Source organism: Dermacentor albipictus, chromosome 1 (assembly GCF_038994185.2).
Source record: "Dermacentor albipictus isolate Rhodes 1998 colony chromosome 1, USDA_Dalb.pri_finalv2, whole genome shotgun sequence".
Taxonomy (NCBI): Eukaryota; Metazoa; Arthropoda; class Arachnida; order Ixodida; family Ixodidae; genus Dermacentor; species Dermacentor albipictus.
Genome location: NC_091821.1, coordinates 325488803 through 325514487, shown reverse-complemented (window position 1 = coordinate 325514487; position 25685 = coordinate 325488803). Strand labels below are relative to the sequence as shown.

At 43.8% G+C, this 25685-nt stretch overlaps 2 protein-coding genes across 3 annotated transcripts in view; one reads left to right on the top strand and one right to left on the bottom strand.

Annotated features, from left to right (window-relative positions):
* The window catches only part of LOC135910189 (uncharacterized), a 328772-nt gene that overhangs the window by 256703 nt on the left and 46384 nt on the right, over window positions 1–25685 (bottom strand). The window lies entirely within an intron of this gene.
* Window positions 5816–15060, top strand: LOC135908863 (uncharacterized). The gene is made up of 5 exons (XM_065440698.2): window positions 5816–5880; window positions 8148–8290; window positions 9267–9335; window positions 10397–10477; window positions 12920–15060. Exons 2-5 carry the CDS (start codon window positions 8242–8244, stop codon window positions 13423–13425), a joined length of 705 nt encoding a protein of 234 aa, XP_065296770.2. The 5' UTR covers window positions 5816–5880; window positions 8148–8241; the 3' UTR covers window positions 13426–15060.

Here is a 25685-nt window from a genome sequence, read left to right as displayed (position 1 = left end):
TCCGTGACCAAGAAAAGGCTGAAAAAAAATGTTATTGCACTGAGAGGAAGGAGGTGCAGAATTTCGAAGCTCGAAAGCTAACTCTCTACCTTCGTGTGCGGTGCTCGCTTCTCGCTTCATGCGGGGGCTGCTCCCTGGTGGCAACTTCTTTCTGTGCGCATAAGGTGTCCCCAAACTCCTTGTGTAATTTAAGGACGCTGCGACTCCCACGGCAGCTGTTGGTCTATGACAACTTCGATCCTTTTTTTTTTTGTACTAGCCATCTAAGGTGAGCAAAGTGACACTTTTCAGGAAGTAGTCCCCTACAACAGAGCAGTGCATATCTCGCCGAGAGTGAGATGCTGACGTGCCTCATTAGAGCATGTCGAGCTATATAGGCACTGTTAGTTTTCTTCACACGAAAGCATTCCTTCGTGGAAGCAAGGAGTTTCCCTGCGTCAGTGGAAGAACTTGTATACATTTGGTAACGTAATCTTGCGAGATCGAGACGATAAGGTATACAACGGGTTGACATTGCGCTGTCATCGGCATCTGCCTCCGTGCGACTGTGTTTAAGCGCAAAGGAAGACCATATCTTGCTTCCGCTGCGCATAGCCTGGTTTAAACAAAGCGAGCGCATGACATGTCTTGCTCATATGCGTGGAATTATTTTATCTGTTGATAGAGTCATGCGCGATGTCACTTCTATATTACTTTTTTTAAGGCCAAGGAAGTGGCACCCAATGGTGGCAGGGGCCTACCGCGTTTTATTGCAGCTTTTTCACAACTGCAGGCTTGCATCTACACTCGAATGCACGTGTCTTAGCTCGGGGAAGCCAGTCTTTTTCACTGGCAGTCTGCGCAAAATAACAGGACGCCTTGAAAAGTTTGTGGTTGTTGCAAGGATGCCCTTGTTAAGAAAGAAACATGATAAAAGAAAGTGCTAGTGAAGATGCAATGGTAAGTCGGATTACTAGTGACGACAAAAAAAGCTGATAGAGTCGGTTCTGGCTAATACTATGCAATCCTTTTATTACGTGAAATAACAGTGGACGCTGGCTGCTACGATTACAGGAATCGGTTGGACCACTAACGGAGGACTTCATATTGGTCCTTGGCCTCATGCAAACTGTATGGCATGACCACAATAGATGATATAGACCTTATGCCTGGCATTGGACCCATTGCTGGGATACAACGATGGCTCCATCGCTTCATCGCCATTTCTCACCAAGCCTTTCATTCCCTCATTTCCCTTTTCCAATGTCGAAAACTAGGCAAGAGAAAGATATACGTCACACAGACTATCTTGTCTTGCAGTAAATAGTTTTTCTCCTCCTTTATATTCGCAACTTATATTAGTCTAGATGGTACTCTACCTTAGTCAGTGTTCTCTTTTGCCAGCGCAACGAAGTTCTGCACCAAAATAGAACCCGGATAGTTACACGGCTTACTAGCGGCGAGAATTAGGAGTGGCGCCCTCTCGCGAGTGACGTCACGGCCAGGACGCCGCTTGCTCGGCTAGCACGGCTGCCGCGCGCGCTCGTTCCCTTCGTGTATGCTTGGGGTATGGGTGGCTCGAGCCGTGCTTATTGAACGATATGTCGGCTTCTTTCTGCTGCCATGACTGAACCACAGTTCCTTCTCCTAAAGCACCTGAGTCAATAAAATTGGCGGCCTGGATATCGCAAGCTATACGTATCGTTGAAGGAGTCTACTGGCATTGCAATGGATATATGAGCCGTGTCTGTCCATAATCTTTGCGTAAAAGGAATGTCTGCAAATTCAACACGTGGAGTTGTGTATGATGCCTCGCTAAACACTTAACATTCCCTTAGTATTTAGCTATGAGGTACATTGCAGTTTACGTGGAAGAAAAATCTTGGTAATTGGCGTAAGCATATTATCCGTGTTAGAAAGACACTGCCCAGCGAAGGTGTCGTCACGATTCTTATTACTTTGGTGTGTTGTTCTATTCAAATATGGGCATTCATTAATGCGTAAAAATATAGTTAGGCACGCATTTGTTATGAAAAAGTTTGCTGCTACATTCATCCCCCTCTGAAACAGGCCTCCAAAAAACGAATTGTTTATGGCTGCTAACATGACGGCGCGTCATGTAGAGTATTTACATGGTTAATTCACAAACACCGTAGTAGCAATCACACGAGAGAAAAGTTTGGTTGTTAAGATCGAGAGCCAATCAATTGCAAGTGATGAAATGTTTCATAGTGGCCCTCAGTAGCCTTTATCGACAATATGGCACACCCCTGATCACGTAACGGTAGCAACCGACTGTCGGTATGGCGTGGCACGCTATGTTCGCGAAACCCATCCGTTCACTACAACTTCGAAATGAAACCATTAAGCATTTCTTTTACAGCGCCAACTGGAATCGCTAAAGTATTCTCGAGCTACTACAGGGCAGCTTAGATTACCTAGAAAAAGAAAATTCAAGCACCTTCTGTCTCACCATGTCTCGATCCAGCGTTTAATTATACAAACGCATAACTATTCTTTCGTCGGTACATAAAAGAGAACATTGCCCAACTGCAGGCTAAATAAAGTTTGATCCAATCTAATCGCAAACATTAATCGAGACAGCACCACAAGCCTTGCATATACTTTCACTTGATTAGTGACCCTCCACCGGGGAATCTTGATATCTTCAATATGTCCCATACTACTAATGATTAACGCTTCGACTTATTACTAGCTGCAGCCATGCGGTCCAACAGGCATACTTCACTAAAAAATTTGGGCCGAGCAGCCTGTCTCAGTTCTCAAAAAAGATTCATCATGTATATTGCTCAAGCAATAAGCAGCAGTAAATTTCTCAAGTGAGTTGAACGTGTTGCACGGAAAAGGGAATATGTATTGGTACATTCATATTTGCAGTCTGTAAATAGCTGTAAGCCTTCATTAACTTTACTTCAAATTTCTGTCGCTTAAAATAAACAGGTGAAGAACCGCCTAATGTTGACAAGCAGTTAAAGAAGCAAGTCGTGCTTGTAGAATCTAAACTTCAGTATCAGTTAAGTCTCCGTGTTACTGCCGAGCGTTTCTGCGAAGAGATGCAAAATTTCGATATTATATTATGAACTACTCGTCGTGAGCAAACCTGTTTTAGCGGATTAAAATCTGCGTAACTCTTGTAGAAGTCATATATAGCCAGCGTTTGTGACATACTTGTTGCACCACCGCAGGTATGGTATCATAACTGGATTCTTATATGCTATGTTTTTGCGATTGTCCATCCGCGCATAAAAAACCCGCAATGGGCTGGTCTGCGCTCCTTCGGCTGGCACTGTAGCATTGCCTTTGAGAGCCACATCGTAGTCTAAGAAATTGGCTCTTTGAATAAATGTTCGCAAAGGAAGACGCCGTATAAATATATTTGAGAGGACCACAATAAGTATACAAGCAGAGAGAACGAGGGCGAACAAACGAAAACACTGCAGGAAGTGCCCGGACAATGCTTGAACTATAGCAGACGACAGTCACGAGTCCGTGCCCTGACGTCACGCGAGCGGCGCTCGCAGCGCACCTGTAGTTCGTTCTCGGGGCTAATAGCAAGGACGAAGAGAAATAGAACTAGCGGAGAAAAAAAACGAGAACAAAAATGCGGGATGCAAATAAGAACAACACGCACATGGTGAGCCATGCAACTTGCAACGCACACATCTTGCACAAGTCTCATAATTCAAAAAAGTTCCGTTCAAAAACTTCAACGTCTTTCAATTAGCTAACAGCGACCTCCGAGGGTTTTGCACTCCGACACCGCGTGGTTATTGTTACACTTTTCTGCACAACTAGGATTGCGGTAGATTGTTTAATAATGCGTTGCATTTCCAGCTAGTCCAAGCCGTTTCAGTGATTTCCTTTGGCCCTGTGATACGCAGGCAATCTGCTTTTTATCCCCCCCAAAAGACTTTTTAACATCACACGTTTTCATGCGCGTTTTTTTCTTCTGCCTCCCTACAAATATATATACATGTACAGAGTCGTATACCCAGATGTTGTGAAGCGCACGTTTTGTCTCTTCTGCAGTGACTTTGTGTGTCTAGGAAAGCAAGCTCGCTGATATACAAGTTCCTTTAAAGAATGGTTGAATTTTGACTTTGAACATGAAGTTGATAAAGAAGAGGGGACACCTCATTATAGAGTGCAAATTTTAAAGCCTTAGGCAGGCAAGAAGGTTATAGTATTGCGGCTGCCTCAACGAAGCTTAATCCTTTACAGTGACCCATTAAGGGAATTTGTTGCTGCGGAAGCTCCGGAGTCGTCAGCCCATTTTTGTGCAATTTAGCGCCCATCAAATAACGAAGAAATAATAAAGGAGCCGGAGAAAATGGGGAATAGAACAGGATGCAGTGGTACCCATAAGTAAACGCCGGTAAATGTGGTTCCCCGTGATAACAGTGCCGTAGCAAGCTTCAAGGACAAGGTTTCATCTTGAAAGATTAAACGAAATTTTAAACAAAGAGAATAACCAAGGAATCGCACAAAAGGTTCAAACAACAGTGACGACTTCATCAGAAAACACTGAGGACAGAGCTTCAGGTCAGGTATTCGCTCTGTCAAGCTCACTACTTATCTAGAGTTTCGTCGTCTGCTATAAGCCGCTGGTGATTTTTTCAATTTTTTCAGTAGAGCGAAGGGAAGAAAAAAATTAATGGCACAGCTAAGAAACTTCAGGATATTTCCCTGACCTATGAGCCTGCGCAGTAAAACATTAAGTGCGCAACTTCCAGTAATGACGTAGGATAAAAGAGATCTTTTATTTACTCAGTGGTATTCACCGCTCGCGCAGGGCTTGGTAATGTTGCTGCTGATTTTGGCCTCACCCACACTCTATGCACACAAAAGGAAAACATGGGGTCATTTACTGGCCAAAACAATGCTGCGAATGGTACCGTATTCTGGGAAGGTAATCTCCGTGCTATCATTACCTTCAAGCGCAAGTAATAACTGTTCTATGGAACAACAGCCAGAAGTTTGTTTATCCGGAAAGCGTAGCCGAGCGGAAGATTGAAGGGGCTCGGAGTCGGAAGGGCTGACATATTTCACTTTTCTGCACTCTAAAAACTAGGAAGGGTATCGCAGGAGTGAAACGGCCGGTTCACTCTTCAAAGCGTCGTTTTACTCTCGCAAAATGTCGAGGAGAGTGAAATGCATTGTTCACTCTCTCACCAAGGAGAGAGTAAAATGTGCTTTTCACTCTCCCCTTCAGAGAGAGAGTAGAATGCCCGTTCTACTCTTGCGGCAATAGAGAACAATATATTTCGCTAGAATAGCAGCTTGGGCTTGGTTTTCCATCCTGCTAGTAACAGCGCAAAATGTAGACAAGGGACGAGACAAGAAAACACCACAAGCACTGGAAATGTATTTCGCTTGAATAGCAGCTTGGGCTTGTTGGTTTTCCATCCTGCTAGTAACAGCGCAAAATGTAGACAAGGGACGAGACAAGAAGACACCACAAGTGCTTGTGGTGTCTTCTTGTCTCGTCCCTTGTCTACATTTTGCGCTGTTACTAGCAGAATAGAGAACAAAACGTAGCGTAATCTTCTGCTTCAACTGTAGGTGGCTGGCCCCGAACATGGCAATGTTTCATTCATGCACGCTGAGCAAAGAACACATCGTTTTGCTTCTAAGAGAACAGGCCGCCGCAGTTCAAACGGAACGCGTAGCGAGCGCTCTACTTTTTCAATTGGATTTTCTCCACCGCGCGCGCGCGCGCGCGCTCAAGATCGCGGAACAACACAGCACCGGAGAAAGGTGATCCGCAGCATAGGAGCTGCGATTGCCAGCCAACGGAGATCGTGTGGCAGCCATCTCGCGTCGCTACGAAAACACGACAGTCGTTCGTCATGCCCTGGATATAACAGCAAATCATCCACGGTAAGTGAATTCTAACTTAGGTGCACATTCTCCGTATATGTCATGCTATCGCCAGGAAGTCGTCGCTGCGCTTAGCCGACGCGATTGACAAAGGACTAGGCATACGCGCTGTGTCTCTCGATGTCAATCGAAAAAGCCAGTCGTCGCGATAACTGCATGTGATTTTATCACTTTGCCGTTGTCCGTAAGAGCTTTAAAGATCGCAAACGCTGCCAGAACTATGGTATGTTCAATAAGACACCAGGGGAGAGGACGCTTAAAATGGTTCGTTCACCAGTCCGTGATTCCGAGCCCATGCGGCGCGTGATTAGCGTGCGTTTTGTGTGTTTGAATTTATTCAGTTTGGCAGTCTACTGTGTACGGAACGCTGTTGAACTAAGGAATCACATAACAGAAGGCGTCGTTTTGCTGGCAGCATGCTTTTTTATAAGTAAACCGCGCGCTTGACGGTGTCTCGCGCAGGGGGAATCTGCGACCACTGAAGTTACGTGCAGCACCAGTGCTAGTTAGAAACTTTGCCGCAGGCATTCAGCTGCATGCTGCAAGAGGTCAGTTGGGCGCGTTATCTTGAACTTACTGAAAACGCAATGAGGAATCCATTTTTATGCTGAAAAAAGTATAAACCCCATGTAAGCGATCTTGCGCGCGGCAGCTACAAGCGACGCGATGGAGATGGCTGTCGCATTCGCTTGTCGCCTACAAGTCGTACTCCGTGCGAGCGACGATATTGAGCGACGCCTCCCCGGTGTTGCCGGCATGAGGGCTGCAATCATGCGTGACGCGTGCTTTAGTAATTTACGTTGATGTATTTTACGATCAAAAGTAGCATAAAATATTTCCGGAGGTATTGCCGTAGGTTCTCATCCTTGCACGTATAAAAATTGAATCATTTGCTCGTTCCGCGCGACAATCGGTAGTATTTGAGCGATGTACTACATCCAGTTCCGGCTTCGCGCTATTGGCTATTCGCTCATAGCACTTTCGGGCGACGAGCGATGATTTATAGATTTCCAGAACCGAGCCATCTGTTCAAGCGACGGCCCGTTTTGTCGCTCGAAGCCGTCGCTCGTCGCCGTCGCGCACTAAATCGCTCTCACAGTGTTTATCCCTAAGACTGAACTGTTTTTCCTCATGTATTGAAATGGTGTGATTATAGGTGGGTCTGGTTTTGTCTCCTGTTGCGGTTTTCGTGCACGGTGAGAAACTGAAAGGATGCTTATGTCTACGAACTCGGTGAATTGTCGAGCAGCTAGTTATGCATCGGCATCGAATATAACGGCTGCTGTGTGGAATTACAATTGCAAGGGCGCTTTGCATACGCTTATTGTTTTGGACATGCCTGTGCATTTGCTAATATGAGTTGGCGTGTCAGAGTTATGTCATTTGAATAGCTAAATCAGCCTTCCACTGGGGGTTACAAGCGTAATGTGTGCATTTTGCTATTGCATGGCAGATCAAAATGTGTTTATCGCTTGAAAATTTTAGTATAGATATAAAATATCGAAATAAAATGTTGCTTTAATTCCATGTTACCAGTCTGTCGTACACAGAACAATAGGTTGGTGTAATAAACTATAACTGCGGTTTAACTGCAACTTTTACATGCCTTCAAGAATCTAAAATGCTAAATTTCAAACTGCAGCAGTAGTCGGCTCTGTCAAAAATGAACTCCATTGCGCACCTCGTACATGAAAATAAGTTCACGCCTTTTAGTAAGCTTAGATGCAGGCCGCAGTGAACTTTCTTCTTAGTATTGAAATGTGGGTAAGCTTGCAATTACAAGCCTTTTTGCTCTTTTTTATAGGCACATCCATATATCCATTGAACTGAAAAACAATATTTTCATCCCTACTTAGCATCATGTTTGCAGCTATAATCCTCAAATTATGGCTTCAGCAGTGGCACAACCAGGGATGGTGCGGGGGGCACACTGGGCACGTGCTTAGGATGTGTCACAAGTAGTGTTTGTGATACGCCAGACTCATGACAGACCTATGAAGTCTGAAAATGACCAATATTCTATTCATTAGCAGGAGTATTCTAACATTCGTGCTGAACGAGGATGAACTGTCCGTTATTTCTTTTTTGTGTGAATCTAAAATTGAAGTTAATTTAGCAGTTGACTGTTGCAGTCATTTGGTTGTTTTGCATGCATTTCACTAAGAAGACTAAGAGCTAAGACTTTTTTTTATTGCCATGGCCTTGACTGTCTTGATGTTGTTTTGCACCATGCCCTTGTGTTGACTTTTCCATACGATATTTTTCAGGCACCCGCTTTATAGTACACAAGAAGGCAGCTGCAAGGACACGAGGATGTGAACGATCCAGTGCAGCGTGACTTCACGTAGTGCAGAGGAGCCAATGCCAAAAAATCTAAATACATTGGCATGCAATTTGGACAAGAAAACTAGTATGTGGGTATATTGGGTGTACCATTTGACCAAATGTAAACAAAATCCAGATACAGTATGTTACACCAAGATGAAAATTCTCACGTGCTCCAGGCAGTTATCTTAACATGGTATACTTATGTAATGTCTCCGATTGGAAAGTCAAATCAAATATGCTCTCTGGAGACAAACACATAGCAGCAAGTGTCATTGAAAAGTTATAGATGTGTTTTAAAAAAGCTGATTAGTTCTGAGAAGTGACTGCTTTTTGTCTTGCCTCTCAACAGATAGATCCATGTGATAAAAAATAGTTGTACAATGAAATTGCATATTTGCTTAGTGACATGATACATACTTGCAATGAGCACGGTGCCTGTGTTTACTATAAAAAGCAACAGCCCATGCTTGGTTAGGTTAGGCCCACTGCAACATACAGGCATGGGTGATTGGCGCTTTTTTTTATTTCTGTGTCGTGAGGTTTATTGACATGCGTATAGGTGCAATGGCACGCAGTATGGCTAGTACAGAAGGGGGGGGGGGGGGGCGGGGAGGGGCAGATATATGTAGCTCACTGTACACGACACAGGGCAAAGGAAATCCGTGTTCAGCAACTATGTTAAATGCCATGTGCGCAAATTTTACAACGCTACTCATTCGAAGGGTGCACAGGTGCATATTGAAGAAAAGTTTTCCAGGGTACATAATTTACTGCGTAATTTACACTAATTTTGCTTTAACCACAACCATAATAATTTGAATACACTGCACGGAAAAACCTAGAGTGAATTAAATTGTGTGTCAGCTTCGTGTGTATACATATAGTCTTTCCTATGCGTTAGGTTTTTCGCGTAATGCATTACTAGTTGACAGCCTATCTTATCATGTGTACTCTGTTTACATTACAGTTGTTTATTAGTTTACTCATAGTTTTGCAACTTATGAAATGCCGGTGTATATATATTTTCAACATTTGACATAACCCTGTATGTTTTGTAGGGACAACCCAGGACGTGCATTTCTCAGCACCCCGTCAACTGCCAGAAGTGACTCGAACACAGGCCACCAGTAAGTGGACATCAGTTGCAATTTCACATTATGCAGTTGGCTGCTGCCTTGTACTGAGGCTTTTTTTTTAATGAGATGGTGGTGTCGTTCTAATGTACATTTTGACCCCAAAGGTGCGATCATGTCTCACAGAGGCATATATGGTTGCTATTCTCTGCGAGGGACGTGTTCTCATGTTCGTGAAATATTTGTGTTTGGCAGTATTGTCGCCCAATGAGTCAGATATAAACACTGTAACTCGCCACTGCCGGCAAGTAGTTGCGAGAAACACAATATATTATGACGCTGTAAAGTTATTTCATTATATTCGAAGGAAAATTTTGCAGCAGGAAGAAAGGTTGCTATTCCAGGTAAACATGTCTTTTTCTCACAAATTATTTAACCAAACTGTGGATGCGTGCAATTCGTGACTTGTGAATAGATTTTAATTCATCCTTTAGTAATGCTTCTAAAAGAGACTAGAAATAGCATGTGACTACCTCTCCAATGAGCAGATCATACACTTACAGTCATAAGTGGTAGTTCCATGCAGTCTCGCACTCTATATAACCTTTCCTTTCAGCAGCATTGGAACTGGCGGCTGCGTTTTCAGAAGGAGTGCACTTGGCACTGTATATGTATCTGTGAATTCGGTTTTCTTTGTATGTGTCGGCTCACTGATACAAACAGTGCAAAAATCAGTTGTACCATGAGGCTGACGACGCCTTCTGCTGCTAGAAATGCGGCACTTGATATTTTATAGTACTGCATGACATTTAAATCAAAGCTAGCACATCAAATGATTAAGAAAACTAACCGCTGTTATAGCTGTTTTCCTCAAAGAAAGCTTGTCGTTTATGGGCTGTGTTAATCTGAGCTCTCCACCGATGTTTCAGTAGTATTATCCCTTAGTGAGTGAGAGATTAGGGGCAATTAATCGTGTTAGTCTTTAAATGGTGTCCTAATTATGTGTATTTGTTCCAACAAGGTTGTCTAGATTACTTTATTGTGTAGTGTAAAGCTTATGAAACCGTCAGCAACTAGTGAGTTGGTAACATGCATATGCATTTGTCACTATACAGGTGGCACTCGGCTGGACCACTGCAGGGCTGCGGAAATTGCCAGCACCAGCGGCTTTGCAACAGCTGTTTCACAGCATGTCGGTATGTGCTGATATAGTTATGTTGGGATGGGTTAGTAATATGGACCACTGCTACTCTGTATTGTGACAGATCCATGTGATTAGTGATGTAATGGGCTCAGTGAAAACCTGTGAATGTTTTACTATGGTACATAAAAAGGCTCTCCTTTTCGTCACTGGAGCAGGGGAGAAGAGCATGCAGGCACTCCTGAATGTACATATATTTCAAAACATGAGAGACGTATATATATATATATATATATATATATATATATATATATATATATATATATATATATATATATATATATATATATATATATATATATATATATATATATATATATATATATATATATATATATATATATACACACACACACACACACAAACACATACAATTATACTAAAGGCAGAGACATTCCATCTTTCATTTTGAATTGACTTGTACAGCACAAAAATACAAAACAGACCACAGAGACGCCCGCATGTTAACAGGTTCGATACACACAATAATTCAACAGATTTGATACTTCAGGTGTGCTATTTTACGCAAGGGGGAAGGGAAAGGGGAGAAAACCAGAAAAAAGAGTGGAGTGAAAAAGAAAGGAATCGTGCCAAAAAGCATGAGAAACATCGTCCAGCCAGAATCGCCAGCAGGACATTTAAAAAGCACTCTGATAAAATTACATACAGGGCAACCTTACGTATTGTTTGTTTCAATCAACTCAGATCACATGCAGCCATTTTTGCAATCAAGTTGTTTCCTTATGTCATGAGGGAATGATGTGGGCCCAAAAAACTGTTTAGAGCTGAAGGATTATGTTCCATGCTAGCCTCATTACCTGCTTTTTATCATATTGTTATCAGCTGCTTATGTTAGGGACAAAAAGTAAGAGTACGAGCTTTTTCCTGATTCGCCATTCCACACATGTCTTTGTGACTAATGTACATGCAGATGATCCATAGATGAAAAATATTCAGTACAGTAGAATCTCATTACAAGATACACTTGGTTGTAATCTGAAAATGGTTTGGTTGGTTTTCCAATGCTTGCCACTTTAACAACACTGTGCACAAGAGAGCTTCGTTACCAACGACTTTTTAAGTATTCACTACTTCGAAGGGACACAACCCAGACACATTCACTTCATGCACCTTGTGTGCTGTGAAGGGCGTAAAGATCACGCAATTCTCACACAAGTCAATTGCGCATGTCTCTTAAGCATGAACTAGAAAAGGAGGGCAACGAGGACAGTGCAGGGCAGAAAGTGTCGACAGTTGAAGCTGACGAGCGTCTAAGAGCACCTCAAAGGCACTGCGAGCAACAAGGCTTGCAAAGTGAAGTGTTTAACTTCCAGAAGTTAGGAAGGAAGCTAACACAATCTTCAGTCACTAAAAAGCTGTGAATGGTTTTCTTTATAGGGCCCCTAAACCACCCAGGTTGAAATTTAGTTGCGGTGTTGCAGTTGTACATGTTAAGGCAACGAACACGTAGCCACGAGAATTTTTCGAAACGTTGCAGTAATAGTGGAGCTACGTGTTTGATTATCGAAAAGTAGTCCCCGCTCATTTTGCTCTTTCATCTGGTACACGCCATCTGGACAGTATCGTCTTTTCCTCGCCTAGTACACCTCCAAATGTTACGGGACAGGCCATCACCAACGAGCTCTGTTGCTGCCACGCAGGCCCGTTGTCCTGCGAGGGGTGGCACTAATTACCTCGCCAATACAATGGATCTGTATGGTGACTCTAGTTGAAGAGCCTCATAGGAAGACCCTCCTGTTGGCGTTTCTGTTCTTTGCCCCCATTGGCTGCCCACAATGGCATCGCGAGCAACGCGACGAGGAAGAAGGAGTGTGTATTTGCTTGCAGGCCTTGCCGGCAGTCGTACACTTTCGTTGGACCACTCGACAGCACCGGAAACTGGTGACATCATCAGAGACAGCCTGATGATGTCAGGACAAACTGGGGGGTGCAGGATAGGTCCAGAGATGCGCACGGGGTCGTTTTCTTCATTTTGTGGTGCTCCCACAGGTGCTACACACTGTGGCGTTTGGCATCGTCAATTGTGACGGCATTCTGATTTTGATGCATGTGTTTACTTGAAATGTTCAAAAAATGTCGAGAAGTGGTTTAGGGGCCCTTTAAGCCACCCTGAGCAATTATTCCTTCAGATTTATCTAAACATACTTTAGTGATGATGCATAATAAAGTGATCTAGTCTGGCTCCTCAGTGTTTTAAAATTTTTGGTTTCAAGAGACATGTTTCCCGTGCCTCTTAAGTATCTCTTCTAATGAGGCTTAACTGTAATGTACACACACAATTGTGTAACTCCTCCTGCAAGTATTATTCAATAAGCCTGGTCACTGATGTGCAAATCTTGTGGTTAAGTTTTGATGTCCATACTGTTTAGAGCTATGTTTATTAATTCAGGCTGTTCTTATTGATTCTTCGATGCAGGAGACAATGCCTACGAAATTATTGGCCCTGATGACGAGAGCCCTCAAGGGGCAAACGACATCTCTGTTGCAGAAGAGAGCCCGATACCACCTGAAGTTACCATGACAGGTGGCATGGCAGCAATAGATACAGAGACGGCCATGTCTACTGCAGCTGCAACAGTGTACAAGGCAAGCAGCAATGTGTCAGCATCAGCAGCAGTGTCAGAAGGAACCGCACCAGGCCTGGTAGAGCAACATGTGTGTTATCAATGTGACTTTTTTGTAGTGCATACAACTCATTTGCTCAACATACAAAAGCTTTTCACCACGACTGTGAGCCAGTGTTCTTGTGCAGCAAGTGCAAGACTAAGTGTTATAACACAGTACAAGCATCACTTTAAGATATGCAAACATATTACAGTTGCCTCCCCAGCCAGCCCACATAGCGACAACAATGTGGAACACATGGTGGGACACACCTCTTCCCCATTAGAAGATAGTAGAGACTGTCAGTGTTGTTGCTAGATTAACTGGTCTTTGTAGGCAACTAGAAGGACAACACAGGTGTCATAAGATTGTTGTTTATGTTGTTGTTGAAGAGGTAAAATAGAAGTTTGATGCAGCTGAAGTGCCAACTGATATTGAGCAAATCAAAAACAACCACCTGAGAAAGCAACACTATCGGAATTTGGGTATCTATGTGCCGCCAACTCTGGTAAGGATGGCATAGGACAGAAGTGTGATGAAAATCAAACAGACACAGCTGTTCCAGCACTGGTCACAGTGAGCAGTGACTTGTAGGGCAAGAGAGTCAACTGAAACGAACATTATGGCATGGTGTCATGCTCCCATGTGACCACTTTCCATGTTATTTTGCATGATACAGCTCAACCTTGAGAAACGAGACTGCAACTTGTCTGTAAATAGCTTTCACAAAAAATTATTCATAACACTATTAACACAGCAGTATCTTCTTTTTTTGTGGGTTCGAGGTTCCCGGGTGTCCATTATTGCAACAATTCTGGAAAAAAAGAACATGTGTCGTACTTACACCTTTTTAACAAGTACGAGGGGGACAGAACTTTTGTAGTCATGCATCTTCATCATACTATCAAGTTTTTAAATGACTTTTATAATTATTATTACCAGTTATACCTGAGTGCATTGTATGCATTTAGCAGGTGTAAAATCAGGTCAGTTGGATCAGATGCCTTATCTGCAAGGGAGCCCTATATTCAAGAAATGTGAATTAAAATAGGTACGTTAGAGACGCAGTCTTTCAGCACTTTATTGCGTGTGGTTTAAGCGTTGCTCAATACTTTTGTGGATGGCAGTTTCAACCGGCACAGCACTGCGATTTGTCACGGTCACGTGTCTTCAAAGCGGTGTTTACCATTTGTGTTGATCTGTTTGTGTGTTCGTAGAGCAAGTTTTTAATTTATTTTTTTCCGCATTCTTGTGCTTGCACTAAGCTTGTATAAGGCAGTTACAAAATGGGCGTCACTATAACGAACTGTTCTGTTGAGCTTACACTTGCAAATAATAGTGTTCAGATAGCCGCACTTCTATGTAGGTGCACAGATAGCTTTGTGTATGTTCTCATGTTTGTATAAAGCTTATATAAGCTAGTTACAAAATGTATGTCACTAAGCATTGTGATATTCTTTAAAGACCTGCTTGGTTGGTTTTACACTTGCGAATTAGTATTGAGGCGGTGGTATTTCCATGTAGGCCCACTGCTAGCTTTCTGTGTGCTCACGTGTTTGTATTGAGCTTTTACAAGGGAGTTACAGCATGTACGTCACTAAGCGCTGTGATATTTTTAAAGAACTGCTTTGTTGGTTTTACACCTGTTAGTAATAGTACTCGGGTGGCACTAGTCATGTGTAGGTACACAGGGACCATTTGTATATATTATGCTCATGTCAAGCAGTTACAAAGTGTATGTCACTAACCACTGTGATATTTTTTGAAGAATTGCTGTGATGGTTTTACACATGTGAATAATAGTGGTCAGGACACAGTACTTGCGATGTATAGTTGAATTTATACAGTGCCAAGACATGGGCTGTATACGTACCAAAAGAAATGTATGTCATTATATTGTTGTGATCATTACTGTTTGGATTTTATTAAACTCTAATAACGTTTTTTCTTGTATCTATTGAGGTATGGCAATTTGTCAGGCAACCAAACTGAGGACCTGAACTTGTGCATAAAAATAAACAGCTAATTTAAGAGTATACTGCTTATATTCTGCGAAACCAGTTTAACAAATCTTGTACTACAATGCTGGAAAAATGACAGAGCTGACAGGGATGTACAGAAAGAGTTCTGCACTGGCTGAAGGACTGCCCCACACTGGAGTTGGTAATGTTGCGTTTATTGGAGTAGAACAGTAAGTGCACCTCTATTAAAAATGGGACAGTCAATGCAGAAACATAAGGCAGACGAGCAGATGTGGCACATTTTTTTCAGGGCCCTCCATGCCTACTACTGCATTTCTAGTCTTCCTGTGCTCTTCGTATAAGCCCCTGTTCAGCCAAGGTTTTTACTCCATGACAGTTGTTCTACTGGGTTCGTAGCAATATTGAAGAAAAAAATGCAATGGTTTTCAAGAACTGTCGACGCCCCGACACAGTAACTTCAAGGACCTCGTGCGATTTTTTTAGTAGTTTGGACAGGCAATAACTTGTTCAACAAAATCGTTAACTTTAATGCAAACAAAAGAATACAAAACAAATCGCATTTCACTGATTTCAAACATTTGAAAGAGTGCTAATTTGCCTTTCACCGCCCATCACTAAACGCACACAAGGAAGCATTTCAAGAAATTGCTCAAAGTTTTTCTGCAATAGCAGAAAAACTACTTGGACCTGCAACATTTGCAGTTTTTGAATACTGTTTGGTTTGACAGTGTATGGGATGTCATCTGTTGCCTCAGCTTTTCGCCTCCAAATAAGCAATAGTCATTTATAAATTCCTTTTATTGTGTCTGTAGCTCTCGATTTACTCATCACGGCTTTTGTTTGAATGCCTCAACTGTGGAGCTTCCTGCTTCTGCTCCTCCAAGTACATTTGTCGCCGGTTCCATGTGCCTAAAACTGGTATCTGCAGCTCCTTTGTAATTTCAACTTTAAGGATGTCGCTTTCCTTCTATTACCTCCACAGACAATTCTCTGTGACATGCGAAGAGTGTCACAGAAAGGGAAAAAAAAACGCTTGGCAATGTCTGCTAAGTCTAGCCAAGTGTACAAATTTAAGGACTTTCCAGTACTTCTAAAAATTCCAGGGTTTTCAATGCCTTGAATATGGCATTTTAGAAATAAGGGGTTTTCAAGGATCGCTACAAACCCTGGATTCTAGCACCTAAATAATTTTACAAGCTTATTTTGGCATGGAGTTCGGAAATTCATGCTTTTTAGCTAACGCTGCACTATCTCTGTACATTGAAGCCACGAGAGCACAACCATTTTGGAGTAAAGAAAAATACTGAAAGCTTTTAATACCACTCTTTTTCTGTGGAGCTTCGTATTGCCTAGTTAAGTTTACGAATGTGCCTGGTTTTGGTGGGCGTTTCTTCGACATTTTCTTTGAGAAGTAGATGACTAAGCCCCGTATTCAGAAATGTATCTTAATACAAAGCTCATGCTTGACTTCATATAAACGACGCCTGGTGCGAACGTCCCCTAGACGCTCACTGCCTTTCTTTTGGTGCATTCACGACTTCCGTCATTTAGATCAAGTCAAGCATGGGCTTCAAGTTATGATGCATTTCTGAATATGGGGGTAAGCGTGCGCAATTCCGGGCAACGCATTGTGCCATTGACACTGAGAGGAAACGGGGAAAACAAAGTTAACGCCCTATGCTCCTAAACTTTCGCGTACCTGTGGTATGCGTGTATCGTGGAAGAAGAATCAGCGCAAACACCAGGACGAAAAAAATCATCAACCAAACCAGCGCTTCGTGGTGTGGTCCATGTTTTTGCGTCGTGCTTGTGTTGCGCTCTTTCTTTTAAAATGCTCAACCAACTAGCCGGCAAGTCCATCCTGTGCATATATATTGAACACACGTATGAATGTAGATGGTCTTCGAAGCTTTTAGAACGAGCACTGCCACAGGATACGAGCAGTGCACGCGTAACAAGTGGTCAGATTAGTCATTTAAACATGCGTGCCAATGCATGTGACGCGGCTATCGGCATAAGCAGTCTCCAAATGCTGGAATGCATGCTCTTCAAAACGCTAATGATCCGCTGCTAATGCAGGACAACAGCTCACAACGGACTGAACCAAACTCTAAACTAATGCACTTGAAAAGAACGCCTACACGGCAGCGTGAGGCACGTCGAAATGCCTGGTACTGGCGTCGCAGTTGACCACATACGAATGGAACTGGCGGAAAAAATAAACAGAAATGCTCACCAGTATACGCGCGACTTAAATTCACATACGTGGATGGTTGGCACGATATTTTGTAACCGCGTATTTTCGGAGAACATATAATGCATGGACTGGAAAAGCACTCGATCGTGCGCTGAACGGCACATTTGTTATTTTTCTGGGGTGACAACAAGCCGTTAATAGTTCTCACGTCGTCGTCTACGTTGTATTCCTTCGTTAGTCGTAGCAAGGAATGGAAATGATGCAAACGCAAACGTATTTCAGTACACAACAGCACAGCACACTGCAGAGAAACTCAACCCACCACAGCAGATTCCTCAAATACATTTGTTATATATATAACCTCTAAAAGAACACGCTTGAGTGTGGTGGTTCTGTGGTGTAATGGTTAGGATGTGTGCTTTGAAATGTATACATGCGAGTGTACGCGGGTTCGAATCCACGTGATGTATAGAGCAATGTGGTTCTTCATAAGTATGTGATGCCCTTGACTATCATGTTCTAATTAGATTATGTGACTACTGAGTGTGAAATTTGCGGGGATATTTGCGGATTAAATCTCCGTTAGCTTTTTTTTCTCCGCAGTGGTGTTCGGGACGCATACGCATAGGCCGATTCCGAGCAGTCACGCCTCATGGTAGGCAGCAAATAGCCAGGAAAAATGACTTTAAAATCCTGCATAACTTTGCTCATGCCTATTCTGAAGGCCGCTTGGAATTGGGCCACTGACCCTGAGGAGCCGCCTTGGGAAGGTATATCAGCGGTCCTAATTTGGTCTGATTTCCTGCCTGCATGCGTGGCCAGGACTTCGCTACGAGGGTATTGGGAAGAGTACTAGCACTCTGTTTGGGGGAGTAGAAGTACTCGGTCTGGTGAAGTGCCATTACCCCTGCGGTGAGAGTATTAGCACTCTGCGGAAGAGTACTAGCACTCCCTGTGGGAAGAGTATTATCACTCTGTGGAAGAGTACTAGCAATCCCTTGCGGCGGAGTAACAAAACTCTGTCAACAGGAGTTGACCTACTCTCTCTCAAAGAGGGTCGATCTACTCTCGAAAAGAGAGTGAAATATGGGACAAGCCGCTACTCCCTCAAAGGGAGTGCCCGGCACTCTCTTAGTTTTTAGAGTGTGCCGCAACTTTAACTGCCACAGCTTGGCTGCGACATATCCCAACTAGCGAGCGCATGCATTTTTTTTTCAGATTACAGTGCTTTGATCTTCATGTGTACTGCTAAATTCATGGGCTCAAGCACAAAACGTTGCCGAGAGTAAAGAATTGATGCACTCCTTTGTGGCAAAGAGAGTTAGATTTGTCAAAGTGACTGCCTGTAGCATACGTACAAAGGGCGATATCAAACTAGAGACAATATAAATAGCGATAACTTCAAAGCGGAAACTCACTAGATATCTTTTGTGAGTTATTCAGTATATGATTTGTTAGTCACTTCAAAGGAGTTATTTTACGAAATTTTACAGCGACAAGAGAGAGAGAAACAACTTTACTGGTCCATTATGAAATGAAACGCGTTAAGCGTCTGATGGGGTGGCTCCCTCTTCGCGGGCTCCATATGCTTCCAGGGCCGCCTGGCCCCTGTGGATCAGTCGGAGCTGATCTTCCAGGGCGGGCTTGGACAGCATGATCTCCCATCGCTCGTAAAGGGTGGGGATAGCAGGGGGGTTAGTTATGGGTATAGTTGGCGGGTGGTCTGTGGAAAAATTGCACTGTCCTATGACGTGCCGAAGGGTGCCTAATGCATTGCAGTGAGGACATGTGTTCTTGTATCTCTCTGGGTATATTTTGTTCTGGAGGCAGGGGTGGGGAAAGGATCCTGCTTGGATTTGCCTGTATATTGTTTGTTCGGCTCTGGTCAAGGAGTCAGCGACAACGTATTTGCAATCTGTTTCGTAAACAGCTGGTGCGGGCAAGGAGTACCCGTTTGACAACGGTCTACACTAGGATAGCTTAATTGGAACGAATAAACAAGAAATATTTTAAAAAATTTAAATTATGGGGTTTTACGTGCCAAAACCACTTTCTGATTATGAGGCACGCCGTAGTGGAGGGCTCCGGAAATTTCGACCACCTGGCGTTTTTTAACTTGCACGTAAATCTCAGTACACGGGTGTCTTTCGCATTTCGCCCCCATCGAAATGCGGCCGCTGTGGCCGGGATTCGATCCCGCGACCTCGTGCTCAGCAGCCTGACACCATAGCCACTGAGCAACCGCGGCGGGTGAACAAGAAATATGTATATACCATTTAATCCTATTTTGTTTTACATCGAGTGCTAAGAGTCCATTCTTCTCGTTCGTTTTGTATAACAAGTTTAGCGAGGAAAATTACAAAGAAAATTGCAATTGAGCTGACTGTATGCCAAGAATGACGTCTCGTGAACACTGTTAGAGGATAACGAAGGTGCCAGGGTAGGTCCAGTCATGAACTGTACTTCTTTCAGTCCAGATTCCAGTCAGCATTATTAGGTGTCTTCCAGCGGCCCGAAATAGGCACCCACCCACACATTCCTAACGTTATTCAACTTGGCGGCGAAGGGTCCACTCATGACGGAGCAGTCGGCTCCTGTGTCTACTAATGCGGTGACTGCGTGGCCATTGAGCAACACGTCGAGGTCGGTGGCTCTTTGTTTTGCATTGCAGTTAGGTCTTGGCATCGGATCACAGCCGCGTCGCTTTGACGTGTGGCCGGTACGTCGCGTCGTCAGGTCCTTGGCCGCTGCATTTCTTGCTTCCAGGCTTCGTAGGGATAGCGGCGTGTCGTTGTTATGTCGTCGAGATGGTCTCTTTGGCGTCTTCGTCGGCAGCGGAGGATCTTTGTCATTTTGACGAGCAGCAACCGCACCTCCATCGGTTGCGGCGGTTAGTTTTCCGGATATGGGCTGACGGACCGGCCCCGGGCTGGGCCAGTGTATGGTCGGCGCTGCGGCGATAGGTAGCGGCCCGGTGACGTCGAGCGGATTGGTCGTCGAGTGCTCCGCTGTGTGGCGGCCAGGTAGTCGGTAATATCGCGCGGGCGCTCACCTTGCTGTGGACGCGGAGCGTTGACAGTGAACCCTCGTAGTCCTATTTCGCGGTATGAGCATTGGCGGTAGACATGTCCGGCTTCCCCGCAGTGATAGCAGATCGGCCGGTGGTCGGGGGCGCGCCAAATGTCCTTCTTCCTCGGGTAGCTGCACTAGGCGACGGGCGGACGTGCTGGCGGCGGCAGCGGTGAACGACGTAATTGTGGGGTTACGGGGCCCTGGTGCGGTCGCGGAAGGGGACCTTGACGGCGGGCGGCGGTGGCGTAGGTCATCGCTTCCTGCTGGGGTTGCTCTGATGCCGGAACTTCTGGTATTCATAGTGACCACTGAAGTTCTTCTTTTACTATGTCGGTGATTGAGGCCACCTGGGGCTGAGACCTGGGGCAGAACTTCTGCGGCTCTTCCGGTACGACCGCTCTTATCGTCTCGCTCAGGACATCGGCGCCTAGTGCTTCAGCTTCCACGCAGTTTGTTGTTAGCGCCTGGTGCGCATTTCAAGCGTCTCATCCATCGCCTCCGAAACAGATTCATCAACAGTATTGGGCGGGTTGCGTATCAATCCGGCGAATAGTTGTTCCTTGACATCCCGCATCAAGAACCGAACTTCCTTTTCTTCAGACATGCCGGGGTCGGCGTGGCGGAAAAGGAGAGTCATTTCCTTTGCAAAAATTGCGATGTTCTCGGTTGGCAGCTTCATGCGGACTCGCAGTAGAGCTTGGGCTCGCTCTTTGCGCAGGACGCTCGTGAACGTCTGCAGGAAGCCGTTGCGGAACAGGTCCCATATAGTCAGGGTCGATTCCCGGTTTTCAAGCCACGCCCTGGCGGCGTCTTCTAAGGCAAAATACACATGCTGCAGCTTGTTGTCAAAGTTCCAGTTGTTGAAAGCAGCGACGCTTTCGTGTGTTTACAGCCGATTTTCCGGGTCCTGAAACGATGTCCTCAAACATTAGCGTATAGATCCACAAATATAGAACTTACTCTTTCTGCAAAAGTGTTAGGGGTACACTTCACGAGTACCATGCAATGGGACGACCATGTAAGCTTTGCACTCCAAAAACTTAGCCGCATAACAGGTGTTTTAAGTCGCTACAGATATACTTTACCCGTCTCTGTAAAATTATTAATTTATAATGCATTATTCGTGTCTCACATACATTATGGGCATCTTGTATGGGGCACCCCAACTGATTGTAACTTGAGTAAATTATTTCGTATGCAGAAGAAAATAATACGTGTCATCGCTCATGTACCGTTTGCCGCCCATACTGAACACCTGTTCAAGAAATACGACATTGCGACAGCCCATAACATCTATAACTGCAGACTATTACGCGAGTATTACTTTAATACCAAACGTAACAATACTTTAATTGTAGAACTTGCAAATCTATCCGTCAATTCATACCGTTATTCAACTCGTACACCTGAAGTCTGGAAGGTTCCGCGCTCTATAACTAACTACAGTAGTCAAATGTTGTGTAACAACCTTCCAAGATTACTGAATTTATACGACAGAGCAGGCTTCAATTTACAGGATTTATCACTGTCAGAATTTAAAACTCTATTGCTTTCACTTTAGAGCACGTTTGTTAATGATTACTAATGTGTGTTATGTTCCTCGTTTTTTTGTCTATGTTACCAAGTGTATATCATTTACTTATTTCAATGCCGCAGTGTGTTTTGCATTGTTATTGTGGAAATATTTCACTGTTTTTTCATATATTGTATAACTGCAATGTTTTATGGCCACTAGATAAATTTAATTTATATGGCGCTTGATGTGTTACCCCATGCAGCCATATTGTACCTAAGGGGGGGGGGGGAGATTACCTCAAGCCGCGTCTGTGCGGCTTTTTTCCCTCATCCACCTCCATTTACCACTCCTCTGTACATGTGTGTGTGTAAATGGAAATCAATAAATCAAATCAAATCAAATGATCCAGGGAACGTCGGTAGCTGCCTGGGCTGCTGCAGAACGATGGAGGATGTTGCGGCTGCCACTGGGGCTGTCTTGGCCACGATCTCGATCTTCTTGTTCGTCTCAGGTAGAAGTCCGTGCTCCGGGGGAAGCTATTGTAGCCGGCGGCTTGCTCGACTGTCCATGACGACGTTGTTGCCTTTGCGGTCCGCGGGCTTGGATCACAGCTTGTCGGGCGCGTCCGGTACGTGAACAAAAAGTACCTCCACCAGATGTCACGTCGTAGTGACGCTGAAGAAAGTGACAAAACTAGTGTTTTATTTGGCGAACCTGTGCCCTCAAAAATGGGCTACACTCAAGGAAAAACAACAGCGGCGAACACCACTCGTCGACCATCGAAAATTTCATGTGCCAATCAAGCGCGTGGGTTTTTATACATGAGTCATCGAATGTGCCACAGTAATCGGTGGTGCCCGCGTGTCTTCCAGAAAGTTCTACACAATGCGCGTCCTACATGCAATCAGACTACACAGGCTTCGGTGAAAACAGAACCATCGATAACATTCCAGAAACTTCCGATACATACGGGCGCATCCCACGCTCAGTGATAACATTTGTTAGACGGGGAAAACGCTCACCCGAAAAACATATAAGTCCACATATCAATAAATAATTGAAGTACGACTATCTGCAAATGGTTGGTGTTCCGTCGGGTGAAAAACGCCAGTGACCAAATCTTATTGAATGAACCCTTGAAAATTATTAATGATTCGCGTACCTCCTGGGATATACATGACTGTAATCAATAAGAACTTACACTCACTTTTCGTCGTGCTATTTGCAGTGATATATTATACATGCAAAAGAAATGAAATATCTCTGAATAACCATAACACATGATCTAAAATAGAGCCGTCATGTGGTGATCACTTGTGGATCCGCACGGCGAAAGCTTAGCTTTTTTGTTAAAAAGTGTTAAGGCTCAAAGTAGCGTTTGAGCCAGGAATCCATCAAGCCCGTAAACGAGTACGTCTGGTAAAAGGAATGACGGAAAAAGGTTTATTTGATATTAATTACACTGGCCCCGGATACGGAAGGCCAGTCCATGTATAGGAGTATAATAAACGCCTGAGTTCACATCAGGACACGTCAGCACCATTCACTGCACCAATGGTCTCCGTTGTTAACCCCGTCGACTTCCCTAGGAGACTAGACTAGGGTGTCTGGTCCCGCCGTGGTTGCTCAGTGGCTATGGTGTTGGGCTGCTGAGCACGAGGTCGTGGGATTGAATCCCGGCCATGGTGGTCGCATTTCAATGGGGGCGAACTGCGAAAACACCCGTGTACTTAGATTTAGGCACACGTTAAAGAACCCTAGGTGTTCAAAATTTCCGGAGTCCCCCACTACGGCGTGCCTTATATACAGAAAGTGGTTTTGGCACGTAAAACCCCATAATTTTTTTAGGGTCTCTGGTGACTGTGTCGCGGCCAATCACAATCATTGAATGGGTCAAAAAATCCTGCCCAGGATCGTCGTACCGTTCCGCCGAACTCCGCCTCATATGTTGCACAACCTCCCCCGCATATGGCGCAAGCGCAGAGCAGTCTGGGAAATCTGAGGTCGGAGCCGTTCACCCGGTAGCATTCGACGTTGGCGCTTCCCACCAATTAGTTCAGGTTGTCAAGTGCAGGCAGAGGGGTCTTTTGTTGAGCCGTCAACAGTCGGCGCCAACGTTGCATCGACTTCTGGATAGGCGCTGATGAAGGTGGGGGGGGGGGGGGGGAGGCGTTGCCTCGTGGCAAACGTCTAAGGAATGCTCATCGCCGTATCGAGACGTAACAAAAGGCAATTAAAGTATGCTAGTTCTGATGTAAACCAAATGCATACTTGGCGACGCCCTAGTCTAGGGAGCGCAAGTATAGTTTGGGACCCAAATCAGCAATGCCTCCTTAATAAAGTAGAGAAAGTGCAGCCTCTTGCTACAGGGTTTGTCTTTTCCTGCTACAACCGAGCGCAATCAGATTCAGAGTTACTTAATAGGGCTAACCTTCCCAAACTTACTGAGCGTTGGAGGGTTGCTAGATTAAAATTTATGTTCCAATTACACACGACAAGCCTAAAGGTGGAGCCTGTACTTGCGACCTCCTGGCAAAATATCGCCAAAGATAAATCACAACTATGCTTTCATGCCTTATTCCTCCACAGCTGATGTCTTTAAGTATTCATCTTCAGTTAGAAGAATTGTCTACTAGAACAAACTTCATTCAGAAGTTATTGAAAATGTTGAATCTGTGGTTTCCTTTGAAAAAGATTAGGAAATGTTTTACTAATCGTAATTGCACATATGCCTTGCTCTTATATATGATTTATATGTGATCAGAATCAGAATCGGTTTTTATTGAGATGATTAGAAAGATTACAAGATGTAATATACAGAAGGAGGTCCCGAAGCCAAAGACTGCAATGGGACCTCCTGTACAAATTAAACATAATAAAACAAAAATTATAGTAGTTTGAACAAATCGTTAACATGGAAGAATTACAGGTTTTAGTATGAACGGCATGATTGAAGAATTACATGTGCAAAAATGTCAAGAAAAAAAAGCACTGTAACATAATCTCGTTGACACATAGTAAAGTAACAGAGAAGGTGACGTGATAAACAGAGCATAATTTGCTAACTCGAATGTATATGTAAGGCAGAGACAGCCTAATGGTATGGCAATGAACATGAAATGAAGGCACCCTGAAAGAATGGTTGTGAGTATGAATTAGGCATCAGTATTCGACAGAATGTACTCTTTTAGTTGTTTCTTAAATTCGTGAATTGTAAGTGTTTTTATATGTAATGGTAGTGTGTTCTAGAATGCGATAGATGAAAAATGGACGCTCTGCTTGCCATAATTAGTATGTATTTTGGGTAAAATGTATTTCCTATTTGTAGCAAACCTGGTAATTTTAGTATTTATAAGAGCAGATTGTGGTATCAAGCTATCGCATCGTGTGTAATTGATTTGACGGAACAAAAAAGGTACTTAGGTTATATTTAACGAGTTGCACGACTGAAAGAATGCGATTAGTTCATAAAAGATATGAGCCGTTGCTGTTGGGCTAAATGTAATTATCCTAATAGCGTGATTCTGTAGGATTTGCATTGACTTTAAATGGGTTACCTAAGTGTTTCCCCAGCAAGTAACGCAGTAGTAAATGTGGGAATGGACAAATGAAAAGTATAATGATGGTAATATTTGATGGTTAAATATATTTCATGCTTTTACAAGTACCCTAATCCTGTAGGTAATCTTCTGTTTTACTTTGGTTAAGTGTTCAATAAATTTAAGATTTCTACCTACTTCTATGCCAAGATAATTACATGAAAAACTTGCAGGGATAGGACTTGCGCCCAGAAAAATAGGAGGAATTGAGT

Bases quoted from the DNA above. Each gene is read 5' to 3' on its own strand.
- LOC135908863 (XM_065440698.2), top strand. From the start codon at position 8,242: ATGCCAAAAAATCTAAATACATTGGCATGCAATTTGGACAAGAAAACT. The intron at 8,291-9,266 runs GTATGTGGGTAT...TATGTTTTGTAG, and splicing joins CAATTTGGACAAGAAAACTA to GGACAACCCAGGACGTGCAT. The intron at 10,478-12,919 runs GTATGTGCTGAT...TCTTCGATGCAG, and splicing joins AGCTGTTTCACAGCATGTCG to GAGACAATGCCTACGAAATT.